The 20,569-nt window shown below is 42.1% G+C and overlaps 1 protein-coding gene and 1 non-coding gene across 2 annotated transcripts in view; one reads left to right on the top strand and one right to left on the bottom strand.

Annotated features, from left to right (window-relative positions):
- Positions 1–20,569, bottom strand: part of PGM5 (phosphoglucomutase 5) — a 170,457-nt gene that overhangs the window by 45,080 nt on the left and 104,808 nt on the right. Inside the window, exon 8 of the mRNA XM_003782926.1 lies at positions 3,139–3,274. Coding sequence (XP_003782974.1) covers positions 3,139–3,274 — 136 coding nt within the window. The remainder of the gene's footprint in view (positions 1–3,138; positions 3,275–20,569) is intronic.
- LOC111722920 lies at positions 18,758–18,864 on the top strand. The gene has a single exon (XR_002771553.1). It is a non-coding gene; the product is annotated as a U6 spliceosomal RNA (small nuclear RNA).

Genomic DNA, 20,569 nt, shown 5'->3' with positions numbered 1-20,569 from the left:
ATTCAATCAGTTGGCTGATTCTCCACCTTCGATTTTCAAACCCACTTTCACCTCCAGAAAGTAACCTTCTCTGACCATCTAAGGTAGCTCTCCTCCGGCCCCCTCTCATCACCCTTTCTTTTTTCTGTGGTAGTTATCCCAATCTGTATTTAGCTTGTTGGTGTGTCTGTTCACTTATTGTCTGTCTTCGCCCACCAGAATGTGAGCTCCAGGAGGGCAGAGACCTTAGCTGTCTTGTCCTCTGCTACTTCTGGCTCATAGTAAGTGCTATGTAAGTATGGAATGAAAGGTGGGAGGACGGAAAAGAAGGAAAGAAAGCAAGAGAGAAATCAAGGCAGGCAAAGAGAGAAGGAGGAAGGAAATGGAACACATGATCAAACTCTCTTGGAAATTTGGGAGCAATGTCACATTTGTTCCTTTTCAAAAGCTCTCCTAGCCAAGTACATCAAATGTAGTAACACAGGGCAGGACAGTAATTAGAAAAAAAGAAAGATTAAAAATAACATTCACTGCATTTGTTGTGGTGGGGTTGAAACTATGATAATGCATACTGAGCAGCTGGCCTAGGGCCAGGCACATCCCAGGAGGGCCAGTTTAAGGAGGAGCCCCTGGGAGGGGCAGCTGCGCCCCAGCGGGAGTGAAGGGGTCTCGCATTTGGGCTTCCTGCAGCACAGAGAAAGGATGAGCGTTCTCAGAGCTAAGTGAAAGAAGGTTGATAGCCATCAATGCTTTTCCCACCCAAGATCTCTTAAGACAGCCAATAAACATCAGGGTATTGGGTAAGCTGGAAACCGTGAATGAGGCCTTGTCAAGCCATGGGCCCCTTGCATCTATATCCCTCTTTGTAATTCTCTCCTCTTATACAAGGTGCTTCTTCCCCAGCCTCAGGAAAAAAAATAATTAAATTAAACATAAATAAAGTAGAATCAAATCAAATCAAGGAACCTCCTCAGAACATACTTTTGCAGCAGTGCACATGCTCTGAGACCGGATGGCCATTTGGGGAAGGAGAAGACCTAACCGAGCAACAGGGGCAGACAGACATAGAAGGATCCAGAAGGAGATATGGAGGGACTGAAAGAGTTTAGAGTTGGGAAAATCCACTCATGGGATAGATCTGTTCACTCTGTGGCTGAGGTCACCAGACAAGCCCCCCTGGATGTTCACCTGCAGACATAAGCGGATCTAGCACCACCTTTCACTCCAAATTCCCCTCTGACCACCACCATCACCGCTGCCAGAAGAAAAGAAACCTTTAAATGGAGAATTCCTGCTAGCGTCTACTCCTACAAGGAAATCCATCTGGGAGATTTTCTCAGATACAACTTCGGGCTCAGTATTAGTCAAACCGAAATTGTTTCATCTTCTCCCTGCCAAGAGAATTGTCAAGCTAGAAATAATTTCATTTCACAAGCACCTTTCTACTTGCCAGTTTCTGGGAGTTGAAGGAAGGGCTGACCTTTCATTCTACCTATTCCAGCCTCCCTGTCTATCTCTGCGATCTTTTTGGACTGAAATTGGAAACATAACTCAGTGTCCTATAAGAAATTAAATCTCCATTGCATATTATTCTCTAATATGGTATTTGTTATGAGAAAGCAATTATCATGTAAGCTCTGGGCCACAAAAAAATAAACCGTATTATAAATACACTTATCATAATACCAATTCTTCCAAACACCAACAGAAACCTAGATGATCTTTCCACAAATTATTAGAAACACAACTCTGACTCAAAGTAATCTCCCTAAGCCAGAGGATGGCAACTATAATATATTTGATATGAGGATTTCATCTGCCAATTAGACTTTGGTATGCAAAACACACACACACATAAGAATCAGAGCTTGGGCACATTTTAGAAATAATGATGAGTAAAACAAGCTCCTACCTGCATTGAGAACCCTTTTTTCTGCATTGAGAAATCTTATTTAAATAATACAATGTATAACTGGAGGTAGTTTCTTGACTATACGGGAATTACAGTGTTGTCTCCATTTCCCAGAAGGCTGCACTCTCTTTGATTTTAATGAGTACTATCACAGACTTCTTTATTCTCTGATATTTATCTAAGTAAATGACTTCTTGAGGGAAAAAACAATCACCTTATAAGGGAATTCTAAAGCTCTCTTTCTGTCCCTTAAGCTTTTGAAATATAAGCGAACATCCAAAGTGGTTAACTATTCACCAGTAAAGCAAAAATGAGCTGCAGTCTCTGCTTGTATCACTCTGAGATGACCCAAGGATTCCCTTGCCCCACCCTCAAACTCCCCACGTTAACAGTTTCCTTCCCCGACCCCTAGACCATGGCTTGGAACTAGGTATGTTCACGTATCTAATAGGTATCTGTGCATTCAAAATACTCTAACTCTCACTTCAACAAGAAGAAAGTGATAGAAACCCCCAACCCTACGCTCCCACCCACTGACCTTTCCTCTTCCTCCTACCCAGGAGGAAGACATTCCCCTTTTCTGTGCCTCCTTTCATCAGAACAAAACCTGAGGCTCATGAACCTCATGGACCATCCAAAGGATGTCTGTTCACTCCTGCATCTCGGACATCGTTTGCTCATCAGTGAGGAGATAAGACAAAGGTAGGGAAAGGATTACAAGAGCACCCGGCTGGCACAGTGTCATGTCCGCCCCACTTCCTTGGTAAGTATGGGTGAAAAACCAACAAGAAATGCCTCTGGTTTGACTGCACAATTCTCCCGGTCACCATAGTTAAGAAACCACTTCTCAAAGCCTTGCAGTTTGGATTTCCTCTTGGGTTGCTTACCCATCCTATAGGCTTTGATGAAAAGACTTCAGAGGGATGTCTGAAATTTGTGCTTTCCGGCTTGGTAGCCCCTGATGTCACCCCTAACCACCTATCAGGGGTGACCTGGCTTACCCATCCTATAGGCTTTGATGAAAAGATTTCAGAGGGATGTCCAAGGAAATTTGTGCTTTCTGGCTTGGTAGCCCTTGATGTCACCTCTAACCACCTATCAGGGGTGACCTGGCTCCAGCCTCTGTCTCCCATGGATCTTCCTGAAAGATGATTTCTTTTTGAGGTTGTAGCCCATCAGTTTTAGAAACTACTCCCTGAAGAGTAGTTCCCCAAGGTCCATCCAGGGATTGTTCCCTTTGACCTCACCTGCAATAGTAGTGGCGGCCAAATTTGGCCCAGTGATCTCGGACGATTTCCTCCACACTCTGCTTTCGGGCAGCGATAATGGAGAGCCAGACCAAGACGGCCCAGAGACCATCCTTCTCTCGGAGATGGTCAGAGCCTAAGGGAGAAAGAAAAACTCTGCTGAGAATTCATTTTCAGGGCCAAAGTAAAAGCTAAGTGAGCCAAGAAGACCAGTTAGCAACTGAATGTTGTAATATGTTGAAATGACTGGATATATTTACTCACTGTACCAAATATACGTCCCATAGTACACCTGCATTTCTGCAAGTGAAATCCAAACAACATAAAATAACAAAAACTAAAACCCTGGAAATTGTTGAAGGGATCAAAGAGCCAGCTGGCATCACATTAGTGCAGTGATTTTGTTCATTTATTCAGTAAATATTCAGTGATGGCTACAACATACCAAGCATTGTTCTATATCAGGGACATAGGAGTGAGAAAGATAGCACTCTACTCACAAAGTTTGACTTCAGGTAGGTGGAAACAAGCAAAAGAAGAGTAGACAGAACAAGATGTATCAAATAAGGACAAGTGCTTTGAAGAAATAAAGTGGGTGATGATGTCATAGAGTGTAACAGCATCAAAGGTGGCTTTCCTTAAGGTGGAATGATGGCCTCCATCCCCAAAAGATAATGTCCACCCAGAACCTGTGACTGTGACCTTATTTGGGGAAACAGTCTTTGTAGGTGTCATCAGACTAGAGATCTAGAGATGAGATTATAGCAGTGTCATCTAGATTACCCAGGTGGGCCCTAAATCCAATGACAAGTGTTCTTATAGGAAGAGGAGAGATACAGGGGAGCAGCTGTGCAGACAAGGCAGCTTGGAGGTCTACTGTCACAACTACGGGGCACATGAAGCCACCAGAAGCTGAGAGGGGCAAGGAAGGGCCCTCCTCTGGCACAGTTAGTGGAAGAATAGCCCTGCCGACACCTTGGTTTTAGACTTCCGGCCTGCATAGCTAGGAGAGAAAACATTTCTGTTGCTGAAGCCACACACTTTGTGGTGATATGTCATGTGGTGACTGATGCAGGTAGTTAGGGCCAGCCCCACTGGGGTGATGACATGAGCTCACAGCTGAGGAGGAGCTGGCCGTGCCAAGATCTGAGGATGCAGTGTTCCAAGCCGAGGGACAGCAAGTGCGAAGTCCCTGAGGCAGGAAGGAGCTGACAAGCTAAACGCTCTATCTCTTTACGCAGAGTAAGTCAGAGGAACTTCTCACTGTGCCCTTCACACCAGTGAAGAGTGCAGCTTCCTGTGTAGTGGGGAGCCAGAAGAACATGTGGCAGGCCCATTTAAGCATCTGTCTATTGCCCAGTTGTAAGCTCTCCCTGAAATGAATACAGAGAAACATGTTTTAGTGCGAGAAATGTGGTATTATGGGGGAAGATCTTAGAATTAGGGTTTGACAAACTGCTACTTTACAGATGCGTGGAAAATCACTCATCTGTAAAATGGGGACACAGTCACCAATTGTGCAATACTGTTCTATGGGTTTAACCAAATTAAGAAGGCAGTCTCTAGAGTCAGATTCGTCATGTTGAAATCCCGGCACAGCCACTTGCTTTTGTTTTCTATACGAATCTGTATATAGCACAGGAATAATAATCACCTCTACCAGAATGGAGTGACCACATCTGCCTAGGCGTTTAGAACAGTGCCTGGGACATCACAAGCTGTTGCTCTTACTGGTAATTTACCTAAAGTACCTATACAGTGCTGATTCTTCAATACACGCTTTGAGAAATTGTTCTCAGTTATTCATGCAATTTCACCCTCTAACTTTTGCAACAGTAATGTCTTAAGAAATCAGTCCGAGTCCAGCGCATGGACCAATCCTTCTCTCTACAGGGCAATAAGAATGGAGAACAGTAATCGTGGTACTGTGAGCCATGGAAAATCAACAAGGCAGACCTGACGTCACACGGATACCTTAGCTAAGCTAAACACTTTTATTACCGTCTGACTGAAGCTATGGCCATTTACTATACTTGTTACATTTCCAGTATCCAATATTTCTCAAGGAGGAAAACATGTAACCCGGAGGGGGCAATCCAAAGAGTAAAGGTTTAAGTTTCTAGTTCTTTGTATACACTGATCAACGGTCTGCTGATGACTCTGTTACATGTCTAAGTGTGGTCACCTATACACTGAGGTGGTCACCTCTACTCTGGGCATTAGTCATCACACTGGGAAGTGAGTCCAGTCTCATCTGGTGAAATCTTCACAGTGCTACAAAAATGGAAGAAGTCTGGAAGATTCTGAGTTAGTTTTGTGGCCAACTGCCAAAAAAACAAGTCTAGGAAACCCTGCCCAGTGGGATCATTTCAAAACCTTTTGTCCTTTTATAGCTGAAAAAAAAATCACTTTTATTTACTGGCTAGAGAAAAATACCCCTTTGTTCTAAAACATGCACTTTGCATACCTTGGGTCCCCAGCTGGACTACATTACCTAGAGATAGAACCATTGGATACGTTATGTTTGAGAGATAACATGTCATAATTTAGTGGTAGAGAGATAAGGTTTTTTAGCTGGATTAAAAAAGAAAAACCTCCATCTCAATCACTTAGAGCCAACTGAACACTAAATTGTGAGTTGGCTTGGATACGCTTGCCTCTAAATTCAAATGTGCCAAGATTAATAAGGGGCCGACGATCAAGTAAAATTAACTGTGCTCTTTATAGTTCTTAAAGTGTGAGACAGAGACATTAGGGATATTTCAATTACACAGATGTTTCCACTGGATGATCACAGTGTTCTTTGGAGAGGACTTGGAGATACAACTCTCCTTTTAAGAACTCCTTAAGGCAAGTGAACTCTAATACTTCATCGGTGACAGGTATATTAAACAAGAAATGCCAGAAAACACTGGCATCAGATGGTTTTCTTAAAGGCCACCATAGAGTAAAAACAGAGGGGAGAAATATTCATACACTGTATATGGCAGGGCTAACTGACGTTTAAAAAATGTTTTTGTAAGTCAAAAAGAAAAAGAGGAACCACAATGGAAAATTGTGTCACAGGTAATGAGCAATTTTCGGAGAAAAATACTAATGGTCAATAAACATTTGACAAATGTGCACTCTCTCTGTGGCCAAGGAGTTGTCCCAACAATCTGGGATTACCATTTAGGGCTGTCAACTAGCAAAGGTTGGTTAGGGAAGGAGAAATCCCAGAACCAGCAGGGCACCAGTATAAATAGACACAGTTTGGTAGGGTTAATGGGCAATAATGCTTAATAGTCTTTAAAATATCACTCAGCTTTGGACCTGGCTATTCCATGTCTTAACCATTAGCCAAAGGATAGTCAACGAAGTAGTTAAAAGAATACTTGGAAAAAATAAATATCATTGAACCATAGGGTAATCGTAGAAAATCCATACAAAAAATCTAATAGTATATACAAAGAATTGAATGCAATCTTTAGTTCACAGACTTTTAATTTAATTTTAATAAATGCAAAAAATCTCTTGATGAAAAAAGAATATTTGGTGTATTTTTGTAGAAAAACGCACGTGTGTATGTTTATATGTGTGTGCACAGGGAAACCAAAGAAGGCTACATTAAACCATTAATAAGTTGATTTACCTCTGCAGTGGCGGAATTGCAGATACTTTTCCTCTCCTTGCCTTGCAGTATCTCCATAATAAACATGTATTATTTTTATAAGAAAAAACTCAACTTTTTGCCAATGGTGTGTAGAAATTTACATTTGAAGACATGTCTTTTCCAGAACGTCCCACAGTTGGACTCATACAGAGCATAACCTTTTCAGACTGCCCTCCTTCCCTTAGGATACATTTACGGTTCCTTCCTGGCTTTCCATGGCTTGAGAGCTCACGTTTTCTTAGTGCTAGGTAACAGTAGTGCAATCTTTGAAGTTTGCTTCTTCTAGATTTCTGGCTGATGTACACCTGATTCATGACTCCACAGCAAGAATTTACCTATAGTCCCAAAGCTCTGAGTACCACCCATTGTGCCTTTTTCCACCCAACCCGGCCCACAGCCTACTCAGCCTTCCTGAGCATCTTGAGGACTAGTCTTCCCCACCCAGCTACCAAAGGAGGGCTCAGTTCTTCCTTGACTCCAGCAAAAATTGCTACAAAAGAAAGAGGCCTATTTTTTTTTCATCAGAAACATCACTGTTCTCCCTTCGTTCGAATGAAGCTTTGCATTTTCTCACACTTTACTTGAGCTAAGCAGTACACAAATATTATACATTGCCCCCACAAAAGAAAATGAACAAAACAAGAGAACACTCAATCAATTCAAATTATCTTCCAAAGAAAATCCTCGTGTGGACAAATCCACTCAAGAAAGCATCACACATGTTACTAACAGGTCACGTTAGTAACACAGCTTGTTAGTATCACAGCTGAAACCCAGATCAGGAAATTCTAAATTTGTCAATTAGGAAAATATAAGTTAATTTGCACCTGTTGTTGACTCTAAGTTGTAACACAAGTTAGCAATTTTCAACCCCAGACTGCATTAGAATCACCTAAAGCTGTGGTCCCCCAACCCCCAGGCCATGGCCTGTTAGGAACTGGGCCATACAGCAAGAGGCGAGTGAGTGGCAGGAGAGCAAGTGACGCGTCATCTGGTTTTACATCTGATGCTCCCCATCGCTGGCATCAGACCTGACCTCTGCCTCCTGTCAGATCAGCGGTAGCATTAGATTCTCACAGAAGCATGAACCCTACTCTAAACTGCTCTTGAGGGATGTAGGTTGCGTGCTCCTGATGAGAGTCTGATGCCTGATTATCTGAATCGGAGCTGAGGTAGTGGTGCTAGTGCTGGGGAGCAATTGCAAATACAGGTTATCCTTAGCAAAGAGGTTTCACTGCACAAAGGCCATAATAAATCTATTGCTTGCAGACTCCTATCAAAACCAGCCCCCTTCCCAGTCCATGGAAATATTGTCTTCCATGAAACCTGGTGCCAAAAAGGTTGGGGACGACTGATCTAAAGGACTTTCACAAAATACCAGTGCTGGGGCCCCACCCTGGGCCAACAAAATCAGAATTTTTTTTTAGCAATGGAACCTAGGCATTGGTATTTCTTTCTTTCTAAGTCTTTGGGTGATTCTCACAGGCAGCTACGATTGAGAGCCACTGATTTAGGAGAAGGTTCTCCACATTCTCGTGTCTAGAGCAAAGTGCACAGGGGTAGCGAGTTAGGCCGCTTCCTCTTTTGGCTTGAATGTGGTGCTCAGGGAAAATGGCCACTGGATGCTAGTTCAGTGGACGCCTTGCTCACACTGGTGTTTCCCACTGGAGACAGCTTCGATATCATGGCTTCTCCCTACCCTTTTCATCTGGAAACTGAAGACTTTGCCAATTTGGCAAAGTCCCTGGGAATTTTCCAGCTTTGAGACTTAGAGTCTGACTTCCCAGGAAACTTTTCAGTCCCAGACAAACCGGGATGGTTGGTCATCCAATAAGAAAGGCCACTCCCTTGAAGGGTTCACAGTGACATCAGGAGCCACGCACCTTCAGCAGAAGCCTCCGCACACGCATTTCCCTGAGTAGTAATGACAGTGGCACGTGTAGACATTACTTACAAAGCAGAATCACCAGCAGGATAAATTCCATCCTGAGGCGAATAGGAGCAAGGCAGCAGGCACTGGGCTCAGGTATTTTATACGTCCATTATCTAATTTGCAGTTTGATGGCCCTTTTGTACAGACGAGAGATTGAGATTAGGTCACCTGTGTGCCGTCACACAGATACCAAGTGTAAAAATGGATTCGCACCTGTGCAGTTTGGCGCCACAGCCCTTGATCTCACCTGCTACTTCTACTGCCCCATGCTGACAGCGGTGCTCCGGGAGCTGCGATAGAGCAGGTAAAGAAAGAGTCCCCTGGGGTTAGAGCTGAGGCAAGCTTCCTAAAGATTTGTTTGGTGAGCTTGCACTTCTCTCTGTTCTCACACTGGACATCTCAGGGGAAGATGTCAAATGCCCCTTCTTTCCTCCTATCAGTTTACCTTTATTGTTTACAAATGGTTTTCATTAACTTACAATGAAATTCTTCCCAACTTCTTTTCAGCTCCTGAAGACAAGGATTTGTCTCTTAAAAAGTGATTAAATAGAGTTAGGTGGTAAAATGTGGGTCATTCCTTCCAGGGGAATCTGTGATTTGGAATCACAATCATAGAATTGTGATAGAGAAACAGATTTTTAAAAGTTCTCAAACCACTTCTTTAATATGCGGCAAAACCCCTAAGGCTCACTGAAAAAAGAAAGTCCTCTCCTATGCTTAAAATACCATGAAATACGACTCAGCCATAAGAGGAGCCTTTACATCTTTTGTAGTAACCTGGATGGACCTGAAACATCTTCTTAGGAGAGTTAGCACAAGAATGGAAAAGCAGATATCCAGGGTACTCAATACTCACGTGAAGCCAGTCGACAATCTAATACCCACATAAGAGAAAAACTCAACTCACAACTGACACTCAGATCAGGAAACTCTAAACTTGTCAATGAGGAAAATATAATTGGGGGCATGAGGGAGGGGAAAGAGGGGGGAGGAGATTAGTGTGCTCCCACTTAGTGGGCACAGTGTAAGGGTATATACCTCCTGGGAGCAGGACACAACTAGAACAGGGTAACATGTGCAAATATTGTAAGCTAGTTGTTTGTACCCTCATAGTCAACTGAAATAAAGAGAACAAAGAACTGCTCTTAAAATACAGCACAGGTTCATCCATTGGAGAACAAAGCTCTCCTGCATATAAGCCAGTCAGAGCCAGGGGTGAGTTCAGAGGTCAGGCAGCAGCAATGGACATGGGTAGCTCATCTTGTGCTGTGGGCACCACGCTCCTGGACAAGGATGCTATGTAACAACACATTTAATAAGAAAAATTCTAATAATGGTAATAGTGTTTCACACCAGGCTAATACCCTGACCAAGACAATAGCTGGTAAGCTTTGTGAAGGAAGGGCCTGTGACCAGAATTACTCCTTATGCTATCCCAGGCCTGGCTCAGAGAAGGTCAGCAGGAGATGTTCACTGAACGAATAAGTTAGGGATTGAAGGAATCAGCAGCATGTACTTTGATATAATTCAGATTCACTCCTCACTAAAAGTAGCTAGCTCCAAGCAACCTGAAATATTGTAATGGGAAAACCTGCAGATCATCCCATCAAACAGACTCATCGCACAAGTGAGGGAACCCAGGCACAGAGAAGTTAAGCTATTTGTTTATGGCAGTTCAGCTACACTGAATGTCAAAATTGGAACCAGGTTTCTTGACTTTGGGTGCTGTGCCATTTACATGACACTATGCTCCCAAGTCCCCTGGCATTTGCTTCACCTCCATCCAACAGAAAATGACTCACCCATCTGTACAATCTTAAACACAGACAGCAGATACCAGGAGGCCAGCAAGGTGGGGTTTGAATCTTGGCTCAGCCAATGCAACCTTGGTCAGTGACTTCACTTTCCTCCCTAAACCTCAACAATTTCATCTATAAAATGGGTATCATCATGGTCCCTACCTCATCTCATTGTGGGGACAACTCAGTAAAATAAAGTCTAGGATGTGCTTAGCCTTGTGTTTACCACTGAGTAGGTCCTCAATAAATAAAACACATCAGCACCGTTTTATCAGCACATGCCCCACCAGGAGGGTCCAACATTTTCCTTTCTGCGGTACATTAGAAAAATAAAGGTTGCCTTGGGCCGCACATTAGATACACTAACTACACCTGATGAACAAAACACATAAAGGTCTATACATGCTTTTTGTGATATCTGACAACATAGATGAGTAAAACATTCCTCAAATAAACTTTATGCAGCCCAAAGGCCATTGGCTGGATACTCCTGCCCCTAGACAACAAGCCGCCCATCAGGGAGGAGGGAATATTAACAATACAGCCTGGCCAGCCCGCTGACCCGCTGTCCTCACCCGAGCATACCAGCATGGAAAGTTAAGGACAATGGGACCTCCAAACTACACATGTCATCCCATTCCTTTGTCACTAAGGCAGATAGGAAGGACAAAGCTCTGAGAATCATTCCTGGAGAGGTGTTACACTGAACCAGACATTTCCCCCGTGGGTTTAAGGTTGAAGACCTGTCACTCTATAGTGACTATAATGTTCTTAATGGGGCCACCTATTAACTAGTAATCTCCTAGAGTTTGAGAAGCCTCCAAGCACAATTTTTGGGACTGCATCTAAATCCCAAGGGATAGGTCTCCTTGTTAAAAGTCCCTAACAGATGCTGTGAAAGGAAACCCTTCTGTTTGGAAGTCTTCAATCTATGACACGGGCTGTGCCCTCCCAGGACTGCCAGTCCCTGGATGTACTGGTATGTGTGCCCGTAGCCTCAGAAGCTGCGTTGCTTTGTTTCTGCTCCACACTGAGGTGTCACTCTATACTCCCTCTTATCACTTGATACTCTGTCTTGCCATTTTTCATTGGCTTGGAGGATTAATTGAAGGGTCAATGGAACTGGGACCATGGATACCCTAAGAAAAGGATCATATGTGATGAAAACATCCTTCCCACTTTAGGTGAGAACTCTGATTTCCTAGCACAGGGATTTATAGTTTGCAGAGGGCCCAGAAGGGAGTTTCAATTTTCAGACTTTACAAGGAGGCTCAGCACCTCTGTGCTGGGGCCTGGCCTAGACTGGATTGCACATGTGTGCACAGCCCGTCTCAAATAGCCCCCCAGAGGGACTGCTCTCCTGGTGCTGACAGTGCTGTCCTCATGGCCTCCTCACCCCTCATTTGCAGCCCAGCCAAATTTACATACCCTGGCCATAAGTGGGAAAAAAAAGAAAAGAAATGGAGTAGAACCACCACCATCTAAAATCCACACATACACCTCCCATTTGCTCCCCCAATCCCATTACTAGGTATCTCCCCCAAAGAAAAAGAGTCATTTCACTGCAAGGACATATGTAGTCCATCGTTTATAGCAGCTCAATTCACAATCGCAAAGATGTGGAGACAACCCAGTGCCCTTCCACCCATGAATGGATTAATAACGGGTGGAATTCGTATACCATGGAATACTACGCAGCCATACAAAGATGGAGACTTTGTATCTTTCATAACAACCTTGAGAGATTTAGAGAACATTTTCCAAAGTACCACAAGAATGGAAAAACAAGCATCACATGTACTCAATTATAAATTGAAACTAATAGATTAACAACTACAGGCCCACATGAGAGAAAAACTCAATGAAATTCAAGAAGGGGAGGAGGGTAAGTTCCCATCCAAGGGGGACAGTGCACGGGTACACGGCACTCTTTCTGGGTGAAGGACACAACCATAACTCAGACTGTATCTTACAAATGCACACAAAAGAACCTAATTGTGTGTACCTTCACATTAACCTGAGTCAAACAGAAGTCACAGAGACAGTCTATGGGCCCCTATCTCTGCTCCAAAGGCTGGGCAGAAGCAAAAACATCCGAATGTAGAGTTAGGGACCATCTAGATAGGGAATGGACTAAAGTTTTCTTTTATTCTACCTGTTGCAAAATATAAAATGGTAAATAATTTTATAAGTAAGAGATAATTAAACCTTTTCAATATTTATACAAAAGCACTTCTGCAAACCCAATGTTGAGATTTACACAGTTCCTATGTGACTCTCCTGCCCTGAGAGCTATAAACTGAACAACTATCTGGAGAAATAAAATGTTCACTTACAATGTAACTGGAGAACAAGTCAACATAAAGAGATAACAGAGGATAGAATGACTATGATAAAGGCAATAAGAATTTAGTATAATACCAAAGATCCCTAACGCCGCACCCCAGCTCACTATCCAACATGGCTATTTCTATGTTATTACTGTCCATAATCACAGACAAAGGAAACAAGTTAAACAACAAATCGCAAATACTTTAAAAGTCTGTTCATTAACAATGATTTGGGGAAGGGAGATCACCCTAGAAGCACTTTAGCTATTAATTTGTGCCAATTAACTAACTATATGATAATTTAAAATATCAAATATATATACATATCAATATCAAATCAGAAATATGAAAAATATAAAATTTATTTTAAAATTTTACAGTATTGTGACTTTACTATAATTCATAATATTCCTTCCCATCCCCTTCTAACTGAGCTATATTTGTTGTTAAGAACCTGCCACTCTTGGGATACCCAAATGCCTAGATCTTTAGAAATACATCCACCTAAGAATGATAACAACACAACTGACAATGTAAGGAGGAAGTACTAACGTGAGAATCCTGTGTTCCTTCCTTGCTTCCATTCAACTGCCTTCCATTCATCCTCCCAGCCATATTCCTTTCCCTCATTCACACTCTACCCTCAGTCCACCTTACAAACATTTACTCAGGGCCTAGATAATATCACAGAAATAGAGCCAAACAGGATAGACAGGGTCCCTGTCCTCAGGGCCTTTACAGCTTCTGCACGGAATCCATGCATGAAACAGGAATCCAGCAAACCCCCAAAGACTGGAGAGATACTCGAGACTTGCTGTAACACGGAATACACATATACATACTCTGGGCTTGAAACTGTTAACAGCCAACTTCAAGAGCGCTATCCTTCAGAGTTCATAGTGGAAAAACCTGGTGTGACAATTATGGACAGGTCATGTTAATGGCAGAAGATCTGGATGCAATTCCAAATTTCCAGAAAATGATGGATACATACAAAAGGCTTAGAAATGCCTTGGCACATACTAAATACTCATTAAAAAGAAACACTATTATCATGGAAAACTCAATACAGAGTTTTGGGAACAATAAACATTGTATTGCCTGATTTTAGTTGACAATTTATATAGTTATTGACAGTATTTTTGTTTAAAAAAATACACAATAAAAGTAATAGTACTACTGACGATGATAGTCAAGCTTGGAGACCTTCCAGGTCTTCACAAAGAGAACAATTTTTCTATGTTCTCTTTAGAGGGACAAGGGAATAATTCCTATTCTCTGAGAATGGTATGGCTATGATGGAAACCAGTAAAATGTTTCAACAAATGCCTCCCCCCAAATTTCAAACTTTTTGGTTTTCTGTATCTCAGTTTAAGTACTTTAGCACATCTTCTTGGTGTATGGGAACAAGCCCACAGTCCTTTAAATCTGGAACCTCAGAGAAGTGGCCAGAGTGCCACTGAGATGAAACTCCTATCTAAATCTGAGGATTTACAAAACATTCTCCTTCCCCCATGCAAAGCAGTCTTCTGAGACCTCTTCCCAGGAAGAGGGTGAATACCTGGTCCTAGTATAAAAGAGGACTTACTTGGCTTCTTAAATGACCTTGGCTCTTTAATGGAGCAATAAATGCAGGTTTCCTATCGCCCAAGACCTCAAGCTTTCCATGGGAAAGAAGCCTGAACGCTGACCTTGCCACCAACTTGTCACTTTGGCAAGTTCTAGGAGCTCAAGATGCCAGAAAGGGATGTTTTCACTCAGGATCCATCTTTCTCCTTTTGGATCTAGCCCTGGCAAAGGCCTGGCATTCTTGAGCCTGAGGCAGAGCCTTGTTTTCAAGCCTTCTTGGCAGTAGACCGTGCATTCCTGGTTGGTACACAGCTTCATGCCTCAGGGCTGCTAGAAAAGGCCTCCACTGGAGAAAGCTTGGACACGTTTAGAAGCTTCTCCCCAGTCTCAGGGCATGAACCTTCCCCTCTCGCCATGTCTCCTCCTGTAATTAGCTCATTCAGTTCTGAAAACCATAACCTAAGATAAAAGCTTCTATGGTCAGCTGACGTTAACAAGCTGGAAAAGAGGGTTAGAGAGGCCGTGTGACTTGTCCATAAGTAGCAAGCAAAAGATCTTGAAGGCGGTCATCAACCTTATGTTCCTGCGCCTCTGCCCTGCCCAGATGAAACCCGGCCTGGCACCTCAGCCACATTCTTACTATTAATTCTCATGAAAAGCAAAAAGATGGGTTTTTACTTACAATGTTTCCTATGCCTAGCTGCACATCAAAATTATTTGAGGATACTTACTTAAAATCGTTTGCAAAAGATTCAAAGTGGGGGTGGGACAGAAAATCTGCATATTTAACAAGCTCCCCTCATGATTCTGACACAGCTCAGTCATTCTCCGGGAACTGGCAGTAAGGAAGCCCAGAGCAAGGACAGGATGAAGCCACTTTCTCCTTCCAAGACTGAGTGGTCCAGTGGCTTCAGGCTTTCGAGGGGTCCTTATGGCTAAGTGCATAAGAGATTGAATTAGTTACTGTTTTCATAAACAAGCCTGATCAGCACAGTGGAAAGCAGCTTACCGTAAGCTGCAGGAGACCTGTCTTGTATTAATAGTTCCACTGTAATTTAATTCAAGTGGAGACCTTTTCCAGGCTCTGGGGACCTGGGCAAGTCTCTTAACTATTTCTTGGGTTTACAAGTTTCAACTATCAAACCAGGCTGAAGCCACTTTCCCTTGAGAAATGGTAGAGGAAGCAAAACTTTTAAAGCCCTGTACATTGAAAACGCTCATGTGTGTCTTGAAAAGAATACGATAGAAATTATAAATGCAACAGACTTTTAAAATGTCCTTCCAGCCGGACACAGTGGCTCATGCTTATAATCCTAGCATTCCGGGAGGCCAAGGCAGGTGAATTACCTGAGCTCAGGAGTTCCAGACCAGCCTGAGCAACAGCAAGACCCTGTCTCTAAAAATAGCCGGGTGTCACAGCAGGCATTTGTAGTCTCAGCTACTTGGGAGGCTGAAGCAGGAGGATCACTTGTGTCGAAGAGTTTGAGGTTGCTGTGAGCATGGGGCACTCTACCAAGGGCGACAAAGTGAAACTGTCTCAAAAAGCAAAAAAAGTCCTTCCAGTCCAGCCTACATGTCACTTTCAGCTGGCTGTTTGAAGGCAAAGCTTGCTGAAAAGTGTTTGCAAGGTGAACTCCCCTCTGTACAGAATGTGACATCTTATTTCTGGCTGAGTCCAGTCCCAGTGGGTAAGCTGCATCACGGCAAAGCCTACAAAAATTGGCCCGCCCTCACCTGCATCTCCTGTACTGCTCTGATACTGTCTCCTCTGCCTGCCTTGTATCTCAGAAGTTAACAACTACAGCTCATGGCCAAATCTGGACTTATGCCTGTTTTTTATATTCAACTCTTTATTAGAACACAGCTATGCTCGCTCGTTTATGTATTTGGTTTTTTTTTTTTTTACATCTTTAATCATCTTTATTTAGGTAAGATATAAAGAGCAAGGTTTGTTTTTTCATGTAGTAATCTGGTTTTATATTATATCCTGAGTGATTTTTATTTATAGGGCTGTGACATGCCTCTGTCATATACCAACTTGTCATATATACATGGATCTATTTCTGAGCTCACTTTGTCTTCCATGGTTTATTTTTTGTTTCTTTAACAATACTCCAGTTTTTTAAAAAAAATATTTCTTTTTTTTTAAATTAAATGATAGCTGTGTACATTAATGCAATCATGGGGTACAGTGTGGTGTTTTCATATACAATTTGAAATATTTTCATCAAACTGGTGAACATAGCCTGTATGTCATTTTCTTAGTTATTATGTTAAGATGTTTATATATACATATTTTTCGGTGACAGAGCCTCAAGCTGTCCCCCTGGGTAGAGTGCTGTGGCATCACAGCTCACAGCAACCTCCAACTCCTGGGATCAAGTGAATCTCCTGTCTCAGCCTCCCAAGTAGCTGGGACCACAGGTGCCTGCCACAATGCCCAGCTATTTTTTGGTAGTAGCCATCATTGTTGTTTGGCGGGCCCGGGCTGGATTTGAACCCGACACCTTAGGTGTATGTGGCTGGCGCCTTAGCCACTTGAGCCACAGGCGCTGAGCCAAGACATTTATATTCTACTCTTAGAAAGATTCACTTGTACCCTTGTAAGATAAACCATAGAAGTGGTCCCTCCAATCACCCTATTTATGTATTTGTATAGGTGTTTTTGTGCTACAGTGACATAGTACAGTAATACAGTAATTGTGACACAGATCAAATGTGGCCTTCTGATCCCAAAAGTCTAAAATATTTACTACTTGGCTCATCATGAAAAGAAATTTGCTGATGCCTGCTGTAGACCACTAATTTTTAGACTTCTCTGACTATGACCAACAATAAATACATTTTGTCTTGAGACCTACTTTACATATATGCTGGGGTACGTATTTATACACAGATACAAAATTTCCAAAATAATGTCTTGACTGAATGCAATATACTCCAAGAGTTTCTATTATATTTTTTAAAGCTGTTTGTGATATTATACAGGGTGGACATAAAGTGCATGTGCAATTAACTATGTTAAACTATTTTTAATTGCACAAGAACTTTATGTCCTGTATTAATCTCATGACCCCAGATGAGTCTTGGTCCATATGGGGAAAAACACTGCTCTGGAAAAATCTGAACAATTGGCTCTTGACAACACATCCCTGACCTTCCACCTCTATTCCTCACTGGACATCGTTCTCTTCCTCTGGCAAGGCCTCACCCTTTCATCTCTGTGTACACAAATCCTACCATCTTACCTTCATCTCCTTCATGAAGTCTGTTTTACACCCCCAGTCCAAAGCCCTTTCTCCCTTTCTCATCTTCCCCAGCAAATTTTCTACTCCTCCACTGTGGCACCTTAAAGTTTCCCTGCTGTAAACCAGCCCTCTGTGTATCTTTTTGATTATGTCCCCTAAAGAACTCAGAGGTTCTTAAAGGGGCAGCCTTAAGCATTTTGCATTCTATGTACTATCCAATACAGTGCCTTGTAAACTGAATAAATGTTTATTAATTCAAAATAGGCAAATATTACTGAGAGTGTAACATAGTGTACACATGTAACATTTAGCCCTTTTATTAAAGAGCCTCTAAGTGTACACTAAGTTGTTAGTACTCAGTAAGTCCCTGTGGAAACAGAGGAATAGCTAACCGGGACTCACCAGGCTCCTGGTGCTACACTTGCTTTATTTTACTAACTAGTAGGCAGAATTATTATATACGATACATCCACCTTTTTGAATAATGCTCACTGATTGAAGCACACAGAATACCAAAGAGAAAGGAAATCAGTATTTATTATGGCCTCAGCAGAAAAAGGGTATGACAATTTTGGCTGTCCCAAGCGGAGCTCCCATGTATACACTCTGAGTTCAGACACCAGTACTTGAGAGAGTTTGATGTGGTCTCTTCTTATACAAGGAAACAAAGATGGATGTGTCCTTCTTGGTCTGTTAATGCTAATGCTGCTAGTAGGCTAATTGATTTGGGTAAGAGGAGAAAATATCCAGGAAAAAAATTCCTTCATGGCCCAACATGACTTGAAACGTTGTAACTGTCAATAGTGATTTCACTACAATTTACACAGGCAGGACCAAGTAGGTCTTAGCCGCAGAAACCCAATAATCTGATATAAGAAATTCAATTGTGCTATTTTATGATGGTCACATAACAAAATTAAAAAACAAGTATATCACTGGATCCTGACAGGGTACCTGACAAATCCAGCAGTCTTTTCTGATCCGACTCTAAGTAAATGGGAATAGAAATATTCATCTACACAAACATGATACAGATTTTACCAATATTCTAAAGCAATGATCAAAATTGATGATCAAAAACTAAATCCGTGCTCCCTTCAGCAGCACATATACTAAAATTGGAACGATACAGAGAAGATTAGCATGGCCCCTGTGCAAGGATGACATGCAAATTCATGAAGCATTCCATATTTTTGAAGCAAAAAAAAAAAAACTAAACCCATTTCTGTTAAAATTATGAGCTATTTAGTATTAGAAGATAGTGATACAATAAGAAGAGGAAATAAAGAGTGTAAATTTTAGAAAACATACAAGGAAACTTTTAGTCATAGATCATATCACTGTATGCAAAAAGAAATAGCCCCAAGAGAACGTAGAGTTTTTGAAAAAGAAAACACTATAATTAATATTAGAATGTGCTGAGGGGGGTGCAAACCAGAGACAACATCTATGAATCAAGTTTCTCCTCTTCTAACACTAAACAAATTAGGAAGGAAAGTAAGGAGAGCCAGTCAAAGCTCTACAGGACACATGAGCCAGTTTCTTCAAGGAATGAGTAATCAGGGTAAAACGTGGAGGAAAGACGTGCTGATTCAAAGAGACCTAAAAGACATCCCGACTAATTACAATGGAAGATCTTTTGGAGCCCATTAGAACAAACTGTTCATGAGGAGAAGGGAATGAGGAGAAGGAAACTTATTAAAAATAACTTTGAAGCTCCACTGTGTACTTCTGCTTAAGAAATGACAATGTGCAAGAGAAAGTCATGCCCCTCCTAACAATGAAAAAGGTTTTTGCAAAATAACAACTTTTCTTGAACTCAGAAATCTTGAGGTGACAAAGCAATAAAGTAAATTCCAAAGACTCGACCAACCACTGTAAGAAGAGACGGGACACAAAAACGATCTGACCTTTGGTAAAGCCCAGGAGAAAGAGGAAGCGGCCGGACAAATAGAAATAAGGAGAAAAAGTTCTTAAAGGGCAACTACAGTGTATCATGTTAGTTTAAAATCACTTGGAGTCCCAAATACAAGGGACTCCATGTTCTCTCCCACAGACCACCACTAGAAATCGGGAATAGGGAGACTTGGTGATGGGGGTGGGGAGGAGATGCCATGAAGCCATCCACGTCCCCAGATCCTCTCTCACATGACACGAAAGCTTTAGGCTCCCAGGTATACTGGTTGAAACTGTCTCATCCCAGAGGCCCAGGCAAAGATCTATCACCATTGAGAAAGGGGCAAAAGTAAAAAAAAAAAAAAAAAACCCTGCCCCTGGGGAGAGGGTGGGAAATCTTCCCAGGCTCAGAATCCTACACCAATACTAAGCAGAGGTCGCTGTCACTGCAGGGTCTCCAGAGCCCAGTAATAGAGCTCTATCTTGTGTCCTAGCCATGCAGTAACTGCTGAAAGCTGAGCATGAAACAAGAACACTTAAAAAACTTCTCTAGCACTCCATCCCCAGTTTCAGTACATGGTAAAAATATCCCACGGCTGGAGGACTTTGAAGCCTGTGGTACACTGAAGGTTATAACAGAAACAGTACCACCCAAATCCAGCTAAACTCCTGACTAGTGAACTTAACCTTCTACACTAATGGCTCCAAAGAAAAGATGTGGCCATTTCTGGGCATAAATACTATTTACCTGAATATCTACTGTTTTTATCCATGTACTGTGCAGCTTTCAATAAAAAGAATTACGAGATCCACAAAAAGCAAGAAAAAGAAAACAACTGTCAAAAGATGAAGGAATCAGCAGAACCAGAGTCAGAGATGAACCAGATAGTAGAACCCACAGAGTTTTAAATAACCACATTTAATATGTTGAATAGGCTAATGAAAAAGATTAACAAGACTCAGAAACAGATGGGGCATTTCATCAGAGAGATGAAAACTATAAA

Source organism: Otolemur garnettii, unplaced genomic scaffold (assembly GCF_000181295.1).
Source record: "Otolemur garnettii isolate 467f Iridium unplaced genomic scaffold, OtoGar3 scaffold00006, whole genome shotgun sequence".
In the NCBI taxonomy this organism is placed as follows: domain Eukaryota; kingdom Metazoa; phylum Chordata; class Mammalia; order Primates; family Galagidae; genus Otolemur; species Otolemur garnettii.
The sequence above is the reverse complement of the archived record's forward strand: the minus strand, read 5'-3'. Positions and strand labels throughout refer to the sequence as shown.